Source organism: Spermophilus citellus (assembly GCF_964194105.1).
Source record: "Spermophilus citellus genome assembly, chromosome: 7".
NCBI lineage: Eukaryota > Metazoa > Chordata > Mammalia > Rodentia > Sciuridae > Spermophilus > Spermophilus citellus.
Genome location: NC_138188.1, coordinates 85,337,990 through 85,355,385, shown reverse-complemented (window position 1 = coordinate 85,355,385; position 17,396 = coordinate 85,337,990). Strand labels below are relative to the sequence as shown.

At 37.1% G+C, this 17,396-nt stretch overlaps 2 protein-coding genes across 2 annotated transcripts in view; one reads left to right on the top strand and one right to left on the bottom strand.

Annotated features, from left to right (window-relative positions):
• LOC308653130 (uncharacterized protein) overlaps nt 1–8,245 on the top strand; it is a gene marked incomplete at both ends in the record, with an annotated part of 26,590 nt that extends 18,345 nt beyond the window's left edge. Inside the window, one exon of the mRNA XM_081301590.1 lies at nt 8,061–8,245. Within this exon, the coding sequence (XP_081157716.1) occupies nt 8,061–8,245 (185 nt within the window). The remainder of the gene's footprint in view (nt 1–8,060) is intronic.
• LNP1 (leukemia NUP98 fusion partner 1) lies at nt 7,701–17,396 on the bottom strand. Its single transcript, XM_081301589.1, has 3 exons — nt 16,929–17,396; nt 10,772–11,002; nt 7,701–8,405 (listed from the first exon to the last, which is right to left on the bottom strand). Exons 1-3 carry the CDS (start codon nt 17,088–17,090, stop codon nt 8,256–8,258), a joined length of 543 nt encoding a protein of 180 aa, XP_081157715.1. The 5' UTR covers nt 17,091–17,396; the 3' UTR covers nt 7,701–8,255.

The following is a 17,396-nucleotide window of genomic DNA, read 5'->3' as shown; positions in this document are numbered from 1 at the left end:
TCAAGCTTCCAACCCATGAATCTTTGTGGGACTCACACATATCACATCCAAAACATAGCAACCATGTAGTAGGTCTTCCTAAGATCTTTCTTCCCCCTCCACATATCCCTTTACTATCAATTTAATTTAATTCATTAAATCCTCATCTTTTAAGGAAATCTTGGGTTTTGTTTCTTAATGAAAAAATAAACATTTTATCAATTTTTTTTTGCTCTGTTTCTTTCCTTTTCCTCCCTCCCTAGTTTTATGTGTCAGGGTAAGTTTCCTTCATAGAAAACTGCCTTCCTGTCTTCCATACTGAAACTCCTAATTTCTTAAAATAAATGTATTGTGTGTATTCAAGGTACACATTATGGTGTTATAAAACACAGATAGATAGCAAAGTGATTGTTACAGAGAAGCAAATCAGCATATCCATTATCTCACAGTTACTCATGATTTTTTTTTTTGTTTTGTGGCAAAAGCAGCTAAAATTTAGCATTTAGAAAAAAATCCCAAGCACAGCATGATTTTACTACCTGTAGTATTCAAGTTGTACATTACCTGTCTAAACTTAGTCATCCTACAAAATCTACCTTGTATCTTTGGACCTACCCCTCTCCACTTCCTCCACCACTTCCTACCCCTGGTGGCAAACGTTTTATTCTCTGTGTTACAGTTTGGATCTTAAATGTCCCCCAGGGTCCATGTATTAAAGTCTTCAGTCATCAGCTTGTGGAATTATCGGGAGGGCTAGAAACATTAAGAGGTAGGCCTGATAAAAGGAAATTATGTCATTGGGAGTGTGAACTTGAAGCACCTCTTGGGTGGCCCCATCCTCTCTGTTTTGGTTCCTGGCCACCAGGAGGTGAACAGCCTTCTCGACCACAGCACTCCCAGCCATGCTGTTTGCCTCACCACAGGCCCAAAGCCACAGAGCCAAGTGACCACAGACTGAAAGAAAGCTCTGAAACAATGAGCCATAATAAATTTCTTCTCCTTTTAAGTTGTTTAGCTCAGGTGTTTTGTCACAGAGATGAAAATCTAACATACTCTGTATGTTATACTTTTCCTTTTTTAGATTCCACATATGCATGAGATCCTGCAAAAGTTTTTCCTTACTATGTCTCTGTTTTAGTCAGTTCTTTTTGCCACTATGGCTGAAAGACTTGATGAGAACAATTTTAGAGGAAGAAGTTTATTTGTGGGATCACAGATTCAGAGGTCTCATAGCCATTCCTCGGACTCAAGGTGAGGCTGAACACCATGGTGGAAGAGTATGGCAGAGGGAAGTGGCTCACATGATGATCATAAAGCAGAGAGAATCCACTGGCCAGATACAAAACATATACCCCAAAGGCATGCCCTCCATGCCTACCTCTTCCAGTCATACCCTACTTGCCTTCAGTTACCACTCAGTTAATCTCATCGGGGGACCAATTCACTAATTGGGTTGTCTCCTATCCCAATCATTTCACCTCTCAATGTTCTTGCACTGTCTCACACATGAGCTTTGGGGGGATACCTCATATCTAACCCATTAACAGTCTCCTTTATTTCACTTAGCACAGTGTCTTCCAGTTTCATTCATATTGTGGTAAGCAGTAAAATCTTTTTTAAGGCCAAATAATATTCTATTGTATGTATTCCCCACAGTTTTCTGATCCATTTATCTGCCAACAGATTATTTCTACACCTTGGCAATTGTGAATCATGTTTCAGTGAACATGGGAATGAATGTACATGTCTTTACAAGATGCTGATTTCATTTTCTTTGGATATGTACCCAGAGTAGGGATTTATGGGTCATAAATGGAAGCTTCATTTTTAATTTCTTTGGAAACCTTCATGTTTTCCATAGTGGGTACACCAATCTACATTCCCACCAATAATACCTAGGAAATGGCTTTACTGATCATCAGTCCCCAGGGGTGAGGGCACACGGCTTCAGGTAGAGACAAAGCATCTGATTTTCTATTTCCCAACTCTTGATTCATGTATCCATTTTACATTCATTCTATAACCTTATTCATGCACCATGCTGTTGACAAGACGATATTCTCAACCTGGAAACAGTGCACTTGCATTTTCTTCCAACTTCAAGAAACTCTTCTTACCACCAGCCACAGCGCTAACATAATGGTGGCACAATAATGTGTCTGAAGTGGCATGGCAATGTTTCTTTCCATGAAATTAAGTGCATCTTTCCATGAAATTAAGTCAGACAATGTGACTTACCTGCTCAAAGCCTCCTTATACCTCCCATGGCACTTTAGACCAACAGCCAACTACACCACAGATGATCTGGCCTTGGTACTTTCCAACCTCATTTCCCACCATACCACTGTTGTTCACTCCAGCATAATCTTGTTACTTATAAATGGAGGCCATCTAGCTCTCACCACAGAGTCTTTGCCCTGCCCTCTGCCTGGCACTCTGTCCCACCATTTCATTCATACCAAGGCTCAAATGCCTTCTCATTAAATAGTGTTTTTTTTTTTGAAACCCCATATATAAGACTATTCTCATCATCTCTATCCTCCTAAATGGTTTTTATTCTTCATGGCATTATGCAGTATGTTTCTGTAATTTGTATTTACTATCCTCTCGAAGACATGGGTTTTTGACTATTTGCTCATTGCTGTATCCCTATCACATTGCAGGCAATCAAAACACATCCATCTTTGTTGAGAATGAATACATAAATCCTGGCAATTAGTGGTTAGGGGAGAAACTCAAAAATCATGAGACAAGGCAGATTCTATTCCAGCTAGGTGTGACTGGAACTGGAATCTAAGTCACCCAAGAGCTGCTGGACACACGTGTATGCACAATCTGTGGAAAATAGAGGGGGTTTTGCCGTTCACTCTTGGTTTTCTCTTCTAGTATTTATACCTGAAGGTGGGGTAAAATTGTGTTCAGGCAATTATATGATCACTGGCTCCAAAGCTACAGCAGGAATTCAGCCAAAACAGAGTTATACAATCCAAAGTTAGAAGAGGATCTAGAAAAGTCAAAAGACAGATCCTTTTTGGTCATTAGCATGATGACTGGGTGTTCACACCATTGTGTGATATGTGCCTCCCTCTAAACTGTTATGATGTCAGCACATAACCTGTCTGAGTAAAAAGGAAAAAAAACCCAAAACACAAACTTGGAACTTACAGTCCTTCCTTTTGCCAGTCTAAAATTACCCATATTCATAAAATGTCAACTATCTGCGCAGTATTTTAATATATTGTCTTTTTGTTCCCAATAGAGATAACCAGCTTGACATCTTCCTTCATGCATACCTTTAAATGCATTGATAAGTCATAAAAATTATCAAACTTTCATTTGCTTAATCTACCTCTAAGGATTTTGATATGAATTGCTACTTTCAATTTGAAAACAATGATAATGATTTTGTCTTTGGCGAGCACTGAGGTTAGACCTGCATTACCTGTCCAAACAACAGCTCAAGACTGCCATCTAGGGTAACCAGACTGCTGTGACAGTAATGCTGAACTGAATGAAGTTCATAATTCCCACGCTTGACTTTTCTGGGGGACTGTCATTTTTTATTTTTGCATGCTTCTGCATTATTTGAATATGGATTGAATACTTCTTTTATAAATAAAAACGGTTTGCATTTAAAGAAAAAATATTAACTAGATCCTAAGTAATATATGACAGTGTCTTGCCTAAAATAAAATGAATTCAAATTTTAGGGCTCTAGTTCTTTACAGTCACACCCTCAAACTATTGAGCTAGTACTATGCAATAACACCTTTTGAGTTGAGGGAACACAAACATAATCAATATTTAGTCTCTGCCACTTAAGAATTCACAGCCTAGATGGGAAGACAGACATGTTAGGAAACTGTTGCACTATATGATGAAACCTGCATGAGTTAAACTGCATCACAGGAGAGAACATGAACATGTGAACATTTGTGTGTGTGTGTGTGTGTGTGTGTGTGTGTGGTGCGGGGGACTGTGCAAGCCTTGTGCATGCTAGGCAAGCACTCTACCAACCAAGAACATTTTTATTTGGAGAAGGGTGGGAGGGAGGGCAAGAGAAGGACAAATTCAGGTATAATAAACTTTACTTAAAATTTGTAACTAGAAGTAGGCCAATTAACCCCAAATAACACCTTGAATTAATTAAATTACAATACATTTTAAGGTAAATAAAACTTAAAAAGTAAAATTCAAGAGACCTAGAAAAAGAGGCTTAAGAGTTACCTAGCGTATAGATTACTGCTGCCTGGTTGAAATGAGATACATATGCAATTAATAATTTTATAATGGTCTCCTTCATCAAATAAAAAAGATGAAATTAATTTTAATAATATATTTGAGTTATATAAAAATATTGTTTATTTTATCAAAACCAAAGTGAGATGTCAAGGACCTAAAATCACCTAGTAGCTACGAGAATGGATGGAACTGGGTAAATCTGAGTGACATTTAGATGCAAAGTAGGCAGGAGTGGTGATTAATTGGATGTAAAATCAGAGGAGTGAGAGTGATTTTAAACCCAAATAGGTGCATATTTGAGATATCATTAAGTGATGCATTCATGAAAATAGGGAACATAGATAGAGAACAGGCCCGAGGCAAGTGTGAGACTTTTGAATCTGGACTCATGAATTGAAGGCTTGATCCATAGCTGGAGGCACTATTGGAGGTGGTAAAAACTTTAAGTGGGGTCAGTTGGAGTTAGTAGGTCACTGGAAACATGTGCATGAGGGTATATCAGGACACCCCCACCCACCCACTCTGCTCCTTTCTCTCTCTACTTCACAGCCGCCATAGAGTGAGAAGTTTATTCTGCCATATGCTCCCCACTATAATGTCCTACCTCCCACAGGCCCAAAGTGACAGGGCCAAGCAACCATGGCCTGAAACCTCTGAAATGGTGAGTTTAAAATAATAGTTTCCTCCCTCTGTTGCAGACATTTTGTCACAGTGATAGAAATCTGACCAATACAGCAAGGAATAAAAGCTTGCTTTTAAAAGATGAGTTTGAAATTCCATGAAACCTGCAACTGATAATATGTTCAAGGGACAGTTAATTTATGAGCCTCATGCTCATAAGAGATTCTACATCAGAGGGGTAGATGGGAGTCATCAATTCATATGTAGCTTACCCCACGGGAAATTTTGAGATTGATGAGAGAAAATGAAGAGAGTAAGACAAGTGCTGAGGCAGAGACCAGAAGAAAATTACTACTTAAGGTATAAGGATCCTAACCAAAGACCAAGAGGGAACAGAGAGGCACAAGGAAACCCAGAAGAATATAATTGTCAACAACCAAAGAAAGAACTTCAAGAAGAGGTCAACTAAGTCTAATGCTTCCAGAAAATCAAGCAAAAAAAAAAATACAGTGATGTTTTCATAAAATTTGACAGTAAGGAGGTCATGACTGGCTTTGAAAAGAACAATCTCTACAGAGGGTAAGGACAGAAATCGTATTGCAGCAGACTTAAAATTGACAGGATGGGCTAGGTTGTACTTCAGTGATAGAATGTCTGCCGAGATAGAATTTTTCAATTCCCAGCACCAAAATGGAAAAAAAAAAAGTAAAAAGAAAAGATGGGTTAATGTAGATAAATCCTCAAGAAGTTGTTTTTTGTTTTGTTTTTGTTTTTGTTTTGCTTTGTTGTGTTGGTATTTTTTTTTTTTTTGAGGGAAGATAGCTAAGGTGGTGTCTAGCATGAAAAGGATAATATCTACTGGTATGAGGAAAGGTTTTTATGATGTCAGAAGCTATTGAAAATGAGCCATAGAAATTCTTCAATAAACAATTTAATTGATCTAAAAAGATGTTAATCATGTATTAACTAAAAAGAGACATGATTTTAAAAAAAAGAGACATGATTGAAAAAAGTGTTTTATGTAGAAGTATGTACATGTGAACACATAGATAACATTCCGGAAGAACATACACTAATATATTAACCACATTTATCTCTGAGTAGGTAGACTAACCGAAATTCTTTTTGTTTCTTATTATTTTTATTACTCTGTATTTTTTATTGCAAGAGGCTGTGTTTTATGATACAAAAATGAAAAAAAACTAGAAATTTCATTTTCAGGGAGTCCATCACTTCCACATACTATGGTCTCGAACATGTGTTGAAAATGACTTCATTCCAGTTTGATGAAACATTTGTAAAATTCCTAATCATGATTTTTCATGAGTCTACAAATGGGAAGAATCCAGGCATCCAGATATCCAGGCTGGAGTAGGAGGCAGCTACTGACTCAGTGAGCCATCCACTGGGCCAAAATGATTCATCTAGGCTTCTAACTTTCCCAATGTGTGTGTCATCTCTCCCCACATCTCTTCAGAAACAAATGTAGATGAGCAAACTGTCCCCAGAATTGAAACTTGTTTGACAAGACTTCGAAGTACTCAAAGCCAGGGAAACTACTCTCCTATGCATGACTTATGCAGAGAGGACCCCTCCTATCCTCCCAGTCAGTAGTGGCAATGGATAGGCAAAAGTCACTATATCATAGCCTTCACTCATCTTTCATTATATGTATGAAAAAGCATAATACTGTGTTAAGAAGGTCACATGGACATATCAGTCCAGAAAGGATGCAGGTATAGGCTATATAGAAATCAAAATTATTCCAATCAAGGTAGTTGCTATTTTAGTTTTATTGCACTATTTTCCCCTTAAGACTTTCCCTTTTATCTCTTCCTTCTATTGTCTATATAAAGATATCTTACAGTAGCAGTCAATTACAATACTAGTTTAAGTAGTATATGTGGGAGATTTTCTTCTTCACAAAATGGAAAACCTAGTTGCACATGGGCATTTGAAGATCCAAGATAGAGACAAAGAATAAACAGGCTAAGTATTAGAGTTCCAATCCATTTTTTGTGAGGGGTGGGGAGAATGGTGATAGAATATAGTCTTAAAAAGTTAAAATCTAGAGTATAAAGCTGACCTCAAGTACTCAGTCTTCACCCATGTATTCAAAATTGTAACCTACCCACTAAGATCTCATCATTCACAGGCACATTACACACTAAGTCAGACCCACTTCTAAAGAGAAGTGGAGGTCCTGTGTGAGGAGCATGAGTTCTGCCATCAAAGTAAATGAATGACTCAGGCCCTCACCTTGCCAACATAACTGGAAGCTACAGAACTTTTCTATACTGCAATTTCCTCAAGCAGAAAGTAAAGAGAAAATGTATCTGTGATAGTTAATATTTAGTGTCAAATTGACTGAATTGAAGAATACTCAAATCCGAGCAAAGCATTACTTCTGGGAGTATCCATGCAGGTGTTTCTGAAAGACATTGGCATTTGAGCCACTGAAAGTGGGGAGGATCTACCCTCACTCAATCTGAGTGGACACCATCCAATTGTTTGAGGCTCAGATGAACAAAAAGGCAAATATCCTCTTCTCCCTCCCTCCCCCTGTCTCACTGGGACAGTTCTCTTATCAAGCCCTTGGACATCAAAACTCCATGTTCACCAGTCTTTGAACTCAAAGACCTACACCTGCACTGTCTTCACAGCCACAGGTTCTCATGCCTTTGGTCTTGGAGTAAGAAGTTATACCAACAGCTTCTCTGGTTCTGAGGCCTTTGGACTTGGCCTGAGCCACACTACTGACTTCCTTAGTTCTCTGGCTTACAGACAGTCCATCATGACATTTCTCAGCCTCTATAATCATGTGAGCCAATTCCCCAAATATATCTATCTCATATAGTTCACTCTGTATATCCTTTGGGTCTTGCCTCTCTGCAGAACCCTGAATAACACAAGGTTCTACTTCAGGGTAGAAAGGATTATTATAGGTAATATATTAAAGCATTCAGGATAATACTTGGCATGGTAATTACCAGTTCTCGTTAAATGATGGCCATCAGACATACTTACATAATTACTTCTAAAAGGAAGCAAACCTAAAGAGTCACACCAATGACTTTTATTTAAGATGAATTGCGGGGTTGTCATGGAAGAAGAGTTGGTAAAGATGTGTGGGTAGCTCTTTAAAAATCTTCGTTTGCATTTTCAGAAATTACTTTACTCTATTAAAATACCTTTTATTCTTTTATTCCCATGAAAAGCCAAGAAAGCAGATTACACTCCAGCAAGATGCCAGAAGCAGTTGGAGGGTGACTCAAGTCGTCTTGAAGAGCCCCATTCCAACCGCCCACCTCTGTCACTCAGCATCTGGGATGCTGCCATTCTGCCCTCCTGGAATGGTGAACTGGGCCCAAAACAACCAGTGGCGCCTATCATCACAACATAAAAATAAAGAACTATTCTGGCCCTTTTTCAACCAGGGAGGCCATGGATACCTCTCGGGGTTCTTCCTTGGCTGAGCTCCTTCCTTCTTCCACCTTCTTGCGGGATCTTACCTCCATCCTCAGACATTCTCTCTCATTTCTTTCCTTTCTGCTCTCAGGTCCCTGAAAGAGAAGGGTCAGGAAAGGGGAGAGATGCACCAGAAGCTCTGTGCCTCCTATTGCTCCCAACCACCAGACATGAGGAAAGCCCTGCCCTGTAGCCAATGTCCAGTTCTTAGTTTCTAGTAATAAATCAGCATAACCCCAAATCATCATATTGCCAAAGGTTTTAGTCATAAAGAGAAGGATTACAGGGTCCTGGGCATCACTGTTGGTCTGAGAAGAATGCCAACCTGCACATGACCATGACTCTTGTGCTCTCACATACCAAAGCTAAAGAATGTACAGTACAGTGAAATTAAGTCTCCTGGCGTTTTTTGATAAGGAAAACAAGATCACATATGGAATGATTCTAACTTCCCTGTGTTCATTACCTTATGTTAATAATAGAGTTTGCACTAAATTTTAATGTGAGAACTGTGTAAAAAAATGAAGTGTTGAGAAATAACTTCCAACCATGTTAGCATTCCCCAGTAAGTTGCCCAAGTGGGATAGGTGGAGGCCGGGGGTGGGTGGTCCACATTTATTCACTGATTTATTGAACACACAGTGTTGTTGTAAGATTAGGAGATAAAGTACTAAATGAAGAGATTTTACCTTCTAGATATTCCACCTGGGGGAGGGGGGGGAGATAGACCATCAGTAAATAAGGCTAAAAGGAAGTAAACAATGATGATAAATAAAATTGTAACTACAACAGGTGGCGGTGATATATAGTAGGGAACTATGAAGAAGGGGAGATTCTTTTTTAAAAAAGCTTTAGTTGTAGATAGACACAATACATTTTCTTCATTATTTTTATGTGGTGCTGAGGATTGAGCCCAGTGCCCAACATGTGCTAGACAAGTGCTTTACCACTGAGCTACAACCCTAGCCCCAAGAAGGGGAGATTCTTCAGTGTTGGTGGTCAGGGAGTTTCTTTGAAAGGAATTACTGTGCAAAAATAACATGCATAAACATGGTAATGGTATCTATGTATGCTTCTATTTTTTAAAAAATAAACAGATAAAATCCCTTCTCCTCCCCCTTATTTGAACTTTAAACATTAGGGATCCAGTGATGAGTTGTGGTCATGTGACAGAACTCAGCCCTACAAGCTGAACATTGTGGAGGTGTCTTATTACCACAATATTGTCTGCTACTCCATGGTGTAAACTGTTTCTTATACCTAGATTGTCTCATTCCATCCATAAACATTCATTGATTGAAGTCAGAAAGCAAAACAAAGACGCTTAGATAGAAGTTAAAAGAAACTTTAAAAACTATACTAGTCCTGTACATATGCTGCCAGATGATTTTCATAGACCCATCACTTGTATTTATCTGATCAAAATTCATGTTTAGCAATTATAAATGTTTCTAATGCTGGTCAGAACAGTATAAAAAGCAGTATAGTGAATATTGTTTCAAATTTGGTCTTTACCTTATTAAAAATAAACACTATGCAAGATATACTTATTAATAATGATTTGAAATTTACTTCCTCATTTCATCACTTAGAAAATCAGAAAATTATAAGAAAAATAAGTCAATTGAATTTCTAAATACTGAGGTGAAAGAATTAATATTGTTTGTCATGATTAGGCCACAAAAGCAGTTTCTGGCTCTTTCAATGTTCAAATATGTGAAATTTAAACCAACACATTAGTATTCATTTGGTCCCCAAACAAAAAATGATATAGCAAATCTTCCCTACCTGTGGGGCTAATATCTGTGGATTCAACCAACTGAGGATGAAAAATAACCAGGAAACAAATGGTGTCTGTACTGAATATATAATATACACTTTCTTTTTCTTGTCATTATTCCCTAATCAATATACTATAATAACTATTTATCTATTGTTTACATTGTATAAAGTATTACAAGAAAATTAGAGATAATTTAAAAGTAAATGGGAAAATGTAAAATATATGAATGTAAAGTATATGGAGGTTATATGCAAATAATACTCCATGTTGCATAAGGGACTTTAACATTCATAAATTTTGGTACCCTTTGTGTGGGATGCTAGAGATAATACCTTAGGGAATACTTTATATACATTTTAAAATTTGCTGACAAACCCCACTGTTTATTGTAGCTAGCTTTAGAAAAGTGTGTAGATTGTTACAGTGGAAAATTTTTTAAAGAATTTACGTTTTGAATTTTTAATTTTACATTACAAAAATTTTATAATATGCTCCTTAAAATTGACATAAAATATTTAATTTTAGATTAGTTGTAATAAACTCAGTGTTGTTTTCATTGATCTTATTACCAAGCTGTAAATGGAGAAGTTAAATTTGTGCTCCTCAAACTTGAGGATGACAAAACCTCTGGGTTTTCTTTCCCAAGGGGCCTAAATGTGTACTAGCTCAGTTACATACCAGAGAGACAGAGTGTTTGGTTTTAAAGCACAGTTGCTGTTCAAAGGACTCTGAAAACTCCTGAATTTTGGAATGAGAACTTCCTTTTGATTCCAGTGACTCCTTTAGTGACCCATCCACTGAGTATTTCCTGTAATATCGCATGTGAGCACAGTTTCGGAATTCCTGATCTTCATGAGAATGCCTTCGAGGTTGGTGGTCACATGATGTCATTCTAGGAAGCATAGGAAACTGGGGATATAAAATTAAAATTTTTGTAACATAAAGAGAAATGTACAATATTAGCACAGACACAAGATGCCCATAAACTACTAATAAACATTTCTAATATTTAACTGAAATTTTATCTTCTTGATCGCATTAGATGGCATTAGAGCAGATTATGCTAAGTGAAGCTAGCCAATCCCTAAAAAACAAATGCCAAATGTCTTCTTTGATATAAGGAGGGCAACTAAGAACAGAGCAGGGAGGAAGAGCATGAGAAGAAGATTACCATTAAACAGGGATGAGAGGTGGGAGGGAAAGGGAGAGAGAAGGGAAATTGCATGGAAATAGAAGGAGACCCTCATTGTTATACAAAATTACATATAAGAGGAAGTGAGGGGAAAGGGGAAAAACAAGAGAGAGAAATGAATTACAGTAGATGGGGTAGAGAGAGAAGATGGGAGGGGAGGGGAGGGGAGGGGGGATAGTAGAGGATAGGAAAGGCAGCAGAATACAACAGACACTAGTATGGCAGTATGTAAAAACGTAGACGTGTAACTGATGTGATTCTGTAATCTGTATACAGGGTATAAATGCGAGTTCATAACCCACTTGAATCAAATGTATGAAATATGATATGTCAAGAGCTTTGTAATGTTTTGAACAACTAATAATAAAAAAAGAGTTTCAGAAAAAAAAGATTTTTCTCTACAATGAAGGAGCAGAATCCATTGGTTAAAATATTAAATAGAACATCCAAGGACCAGTTTAATTGCTTGCTACTCTACCAATGATTTTTAAACATTTTTAGTTAAACCATAAACATTTGAGAAATAGCATAAAGATTAATATTTATGTAATTTCTAAGTAAAAGTATAATGGGAGAGTCATAAAAAATATAATTTATATTAAAAAGCTAATGTGCACCAAAAGCAATATAAAATTAAGCTTTAGACAAAAACTAAAAAACAACGGCTACATATTATTGTTTAATAAATATCTTGCACGTAAGTACATCTCATTTACATACAGACATAGAGATAAAATAACACAATAACAACAATGTTAAAATCGCAATTGGAAAAGCAGCAGAGCATTGAAAGTTCCTATGTAACTTTTGCACCAAGATATTGGTCTTCAAATTGCCAAATGCTGTGCACTTTTTGGTCTTTATCTTAATTATTGACTGGTGTTCAACTTAGTTGCCTGCAGGGGTCGCTGGAAACACTTTTTCCTTGCTTTCTATCACTGCACCCTCTGGTTTTCCCTTTGATCTTTTTGCTACAGTGATTTAAACATTTTTGTTTACTTCTTCCTTCTCCAAGTATAAAAAATTTATACATTCAGGAATGAGTAAAAGGCTTTTAATCTGGAATGCACAGCATGGCAAGCCAAAGGTGTAACCAAAGAGGAAAAGGTAAGAAAATATTTTACTGGCAAAAAGGGAAAAAATCATATAAGCTGCTCAGATACAAAGTCTATTGGTCTTCTTTCTAGACCAGTGGCAGGAGCTGAAGTCTTATTGGTAGAGGTGCCATTGCGGGGAAAGCATCTTGTCTGAATTGTAGTCTTATAGAATGTTAAAGATAAACTCTGTTATAGAAATGTGTGTCTGTGTGTGAGCTATGTCAAGCATGTTGTGTATGGAGGTTTTCTGGTGTTTTTTTTTTCCTGAAGAAGTCCTTGAAATAGTTAACAGTTTTTATCTCAGACAGGCTGAGTGAGCATGAGCTCCCAGCTTTCCCAGCTCTAAATTTTGTCCAGGTGTGACAGAGGAACTTTGTCTTGGATCCACAATTTTCATAGATATTAGAAAGGTGAGGGGGTGATGGTACATAAAGCTGCAGCAGGGAGGACTGCCCATGTTAGTGCCTGTGCTGTACAGTAGGGTGGACACACTGACTAAAGACGAGGGAGGCCATGCCATTGAAAGGGTGAGGTGGTGCAAAATGAGGTACAAAATGAAAAAGTGACCAGGTATGAGTCTGGGAGGATGGCAAGCCATGGATGCATTGAGACAAAAATAAGGAGGAAGTAAACAAGCCATCCAGCCAGCTCTCTGGTCCTAGCTCTCTGGTGCTTCTTCTTACAAGACCACCAATCCCATCAGATCAGGACCCAACCCTCATAATTTCATCTAACCTTAATTATCTCCCAAAGGCCCCATCTCTAATACCATCCATTGAGGATTAAGCTTCAACATGTTAATCTGGGAATCATGTACCAAATGGCAACCTTTAGTAGAAAATCACCAATTATCTTCCCATTGTAATATAAGAAACATTAAAGACAGTTAAGGCTATGAGGTTGGATAGGAGGAGTAACTTAAGAGTGTTTCAGTAGCACAGTAGGGTAACTATTTTTGACAACAATTAATTGTATATTTCAAAATAGCTGGTAGAGAGGATCTTTAATGTTCCTAACACAATGAAATTATAAATGTTTGAGGGACTGTGTATGCCAATTAATCTTATATGATCATCATACATTGTATACATGTATTAAAATATCACACTCTACTCCATAAATTCATACAAATTTTTCTTCATGGTAATACAAATTGAACCCAGGACCTCATACATGTTGATATACTCTACCACTGAACTATACTCCCAAATGGTACAATTATTAGGTCAATTAAAATTAAAAAAATATTTTAAAAACAATAATAAGGGAAAGGTGAAATTAAAAACTCTAGAACTTTTGGCAGTAATTAACTAAAAGCATCTAGAAAAAAAAACTTTCCAAATTTAAACATCACTGACTAATAATAATAATAGGTACTTTCTAGGTAGCAGGCACTGACCTAAGCACTGAACATACATTACTCATTGGATCTTCACAACAATCTAAGGAGGTGCTTGCTATTATCATCAATCCCACTTAAATATGGTATATTTGAGGCAGAGAGAAGTTAAGCAATTTGTTCAGAGTCAGGGTACTAATACATGAAAAATGCAGGAGGAAGCTCCAGAGTCCTGCTCTTAACTCCTTCATTGTTCTATGATAGCTCCTCCACATTAGCACCTTGTAAAAAAAAAAAAGTACACAGAACATTAAGCTAAAAGTTCCCCCAGAGAAATATCACTGAAATCCTATTGTTAATTAAGGATTCCGGTAGTGCTTTGTTAAAATTAAACACAAATATCCAGGTGCAGTGGTGCATGCCTGTAGTCCCAGATACTCAGGAGGCTGAGGTGAGAAGAATACTTGAGCCAAGGAGTTCAAGGTTAGCCTAGGCAACATAGGAAGACTCTGTCTTTTAAAAGCAAAAAGTTAAATACAAGTCTAATCTGGAATACAAGAAGCCATTTACTATCAATTATAAAATGCTATAGTATACCTTTTCTCTCCAGGTTTGTGAGAAAACCTTTAAAGGAGCCAAGCCCCAACTCATCCCTATAGCAAACAACTGCAAGAGAACCACCCCTATAGTGACATACTGTAGAAATGATAGTGTGTAGCTGGCTTAGGTCAATCAGGGATAAACATTAAAATTATCTTTCACAGCTTTAAATTTAAATAAATGATGTGGAAATTTTTACTTCAGTTTTGTATTTCTGTAATAATGGACAGGGAAGGCAGATATATTCAATAGCCAAGAGAGATTTCACTTTTTTTTTCCACCAAAGACAACAGGATAGAAAAAGCAAGATTTCTTTATTTGCTTTAAACAAACAATCACAGGTTATAATGGGTTTGGACAAAAAGCAATGTTCTATGAGAAGAACTAAACTTTAATTCCTTGTTATACTTCATCCTGCCAATCTGTATATTATACTAGACCCAAAATTTACACAGGCATGGGGATCATGTATGTCTTCTTTTACCCTGTCATCCGATTGTGTCTGGCACATAGTGAGGGCTCAATAAATATGTTATATGAATTAATGCTGATCATAAGACTGATAAGACGCATTAGAAAGCACATGCAAAACAGGAAAGAAAGAAGCTCTTTGTTTCCTATAAATGTGATATTAATAGGTAAATATCAATAGATTAATATTTAGAAAGGAAATGGCCTTAGATTGGAGTAATTGAGAGAGAAGAAAAATAAGGGTAACAGTAACTCTTTTAAAGTTATTTTCATTGAGCTCAAAGTAAAACACAAAAAATTGAAAAACTGATTTTTTTCAGATCTCCAAAATAAGAAAACTTTGAGTACATTTAGAGGTATGAAAAGTTAGTATCCAATACAGATTCAATTTACAAATGTATAGCATTATGTTGATAGGGAAAGAAGAATCAGATTCCCTGTTTTCCAGGACTTTGTGTATAACTCCTCTGCATCCTTTTATTTATGTTTATGCTTCTATGTTCTCTTTTCTATTTAGTCAGATTATAATTTTTATTCCATATTTTGTCTTCATAAGTAAATGCATGTGTGTTAGACTGATCATTATAAAATTCATTGTTGACTCAGATGCTCTAAACCTATTAATTCAGGTACTCTTAACCTATTGATTCAGATAAATAATATTTAATGGATGCTTCAGAAATATTATACAAATAAAATCTGCTATTTCCCAAGAGCATAAAGGCAAATAATACTGCAAACTAAAAGTGAATTCTCTAAATAGGGTGTATTATCTAAGTTAAAATTTGAGAGATGCTAAAGTTTATTCAAAAAACTATATTTTGTAAACCATATTTTTTCCTTTGTTTTCATTTTTCCTGTGGCTATAGGCACTGTTGTGATAAAGAGTAAATCATAATATTTCCCTTTACTTATGCCTGTTCTCGCATCTAGAAACTGGAGTGTCTCCATACTCCTGTTATCATACATTATGGACACCTTGCTAGGTGTGGAACATTAATTATATTTAGATTAAATGAGAGCATGATAAGCAGGTCTATTGTTTTTTTTTTTAATATTTGTTTAGTTGTAGATGAAGGTCTATTGTTTAAAACAGAATGAGGGAAAGTTAAAGCTGAAAGGTTTCTCTGAGCGCACCCTGTTAAATATTCTTCACTTAAGGAAACAGAAGCACCAAGAAGTGCTGACAGCCCTTTTTCCTTTAATATGCATTTGGTAAGAGGCCTATTGTGAAATATTTGGTCTTAAAAAGGTCTCATTTTCCAAGTTGCTGACCAATGGCATTTAACAGAGGTTCCCATGCACATATTAATATAATTCACAGTCATTATGCATCTTGGAACCCTAAAACTAAAAATTAAATCAAGTAAATTTACCCCTAAGCTTTCTGGTTTTGGAGTTGGCAGAAACAGGGGTTAGAGAGCAGCTGAAATTCTAAGTGACTTGGAAAGAGAGAAGCCATTTTACTGCTGTGTGACAGTGAAGCAGAGGACATGCATGTCTACTGTGGAGTCTTCCAGCACCACAGTAGGCAGACAGAAACACTCTGATACCTGTTTTGAGCCCACACCTGGCAAGGCCACCCACTTTCCTCACCACAGCTTTCTGCTAACCCTTCATTCACCAGACACCTGGTGCTCTGCCTAGCCCTGGGAAAACAGGGCTGAGGACTGTGGAGTTTGGGTTCCTGTTCTTGTCAGAAAACCAAATGGAAACCACCAGAAAAAATATATCACACATATCAATGGTAGCGATTTGTTACATGGAATCCCTAACTCCTCAGAGGTCTTGGCACCAAATAGAGGAATTATTTTCAGTATTTCAAAGTGACTAGTAGAAATCACACATTGACAGTGTTACACAGACTAATTATAACATCAAGTTTCTTTTTTTGCCTTGAATTCTGTCTTGCTGTGGGATTATGCCAGGCTTATAGGAGCTCTGAAGAGCAGTGAAAGATATTTTAGATTACTAAGATTAAGGAAATCATTACCAATAGATAAAAATCAGGTCACTTAAAGAACAAGATGAAATGATAAAAGGGATTTTTGTGGTATGAATAAAGATTCAAAAAATTCTCTAAGAGAAATCCCCTCCCCATTCCACCTCTCCCTTGGTTCTATGATAACAACTCACTGGGCAGGGCAGGGAGGTTTTCCTGTAACTGGCGTCTTGTGGTCGGTGGTGTTCCCGGGGTCCTCTCTCATCCTCCTCTCTCCAGCTGTGACCCCAGAAGCTGCTCATCCATTTGGCAAAAGATACATCATCATCATCATCATCATCATCTTTGTTCTCCATTTAAAGGTGATTCAAAACATTGAAGTCCTGTTCCTAAGTCTAACAGAGAGAAATATCACCTAACAGGGCTGACTTGAAACCCAGGATTCTCCCGGAAAAGACAAAACGAAGCTGGTATTTTTAAATGGTCTCTGATAATGGCATCTTTAAAGGAGAAAGGTTTACTAACAACCACTTCATCATCAGGCAGCCTTGGGCAATGTCTATTTATAAACTGTGCAGCCCACACTACCCTCCCCCTTTTTTTAATTGAGAGGCTTTTAATCCTCCCATTGCTGGGGCTTGTGCCTCACAGCCTAAGGGTAG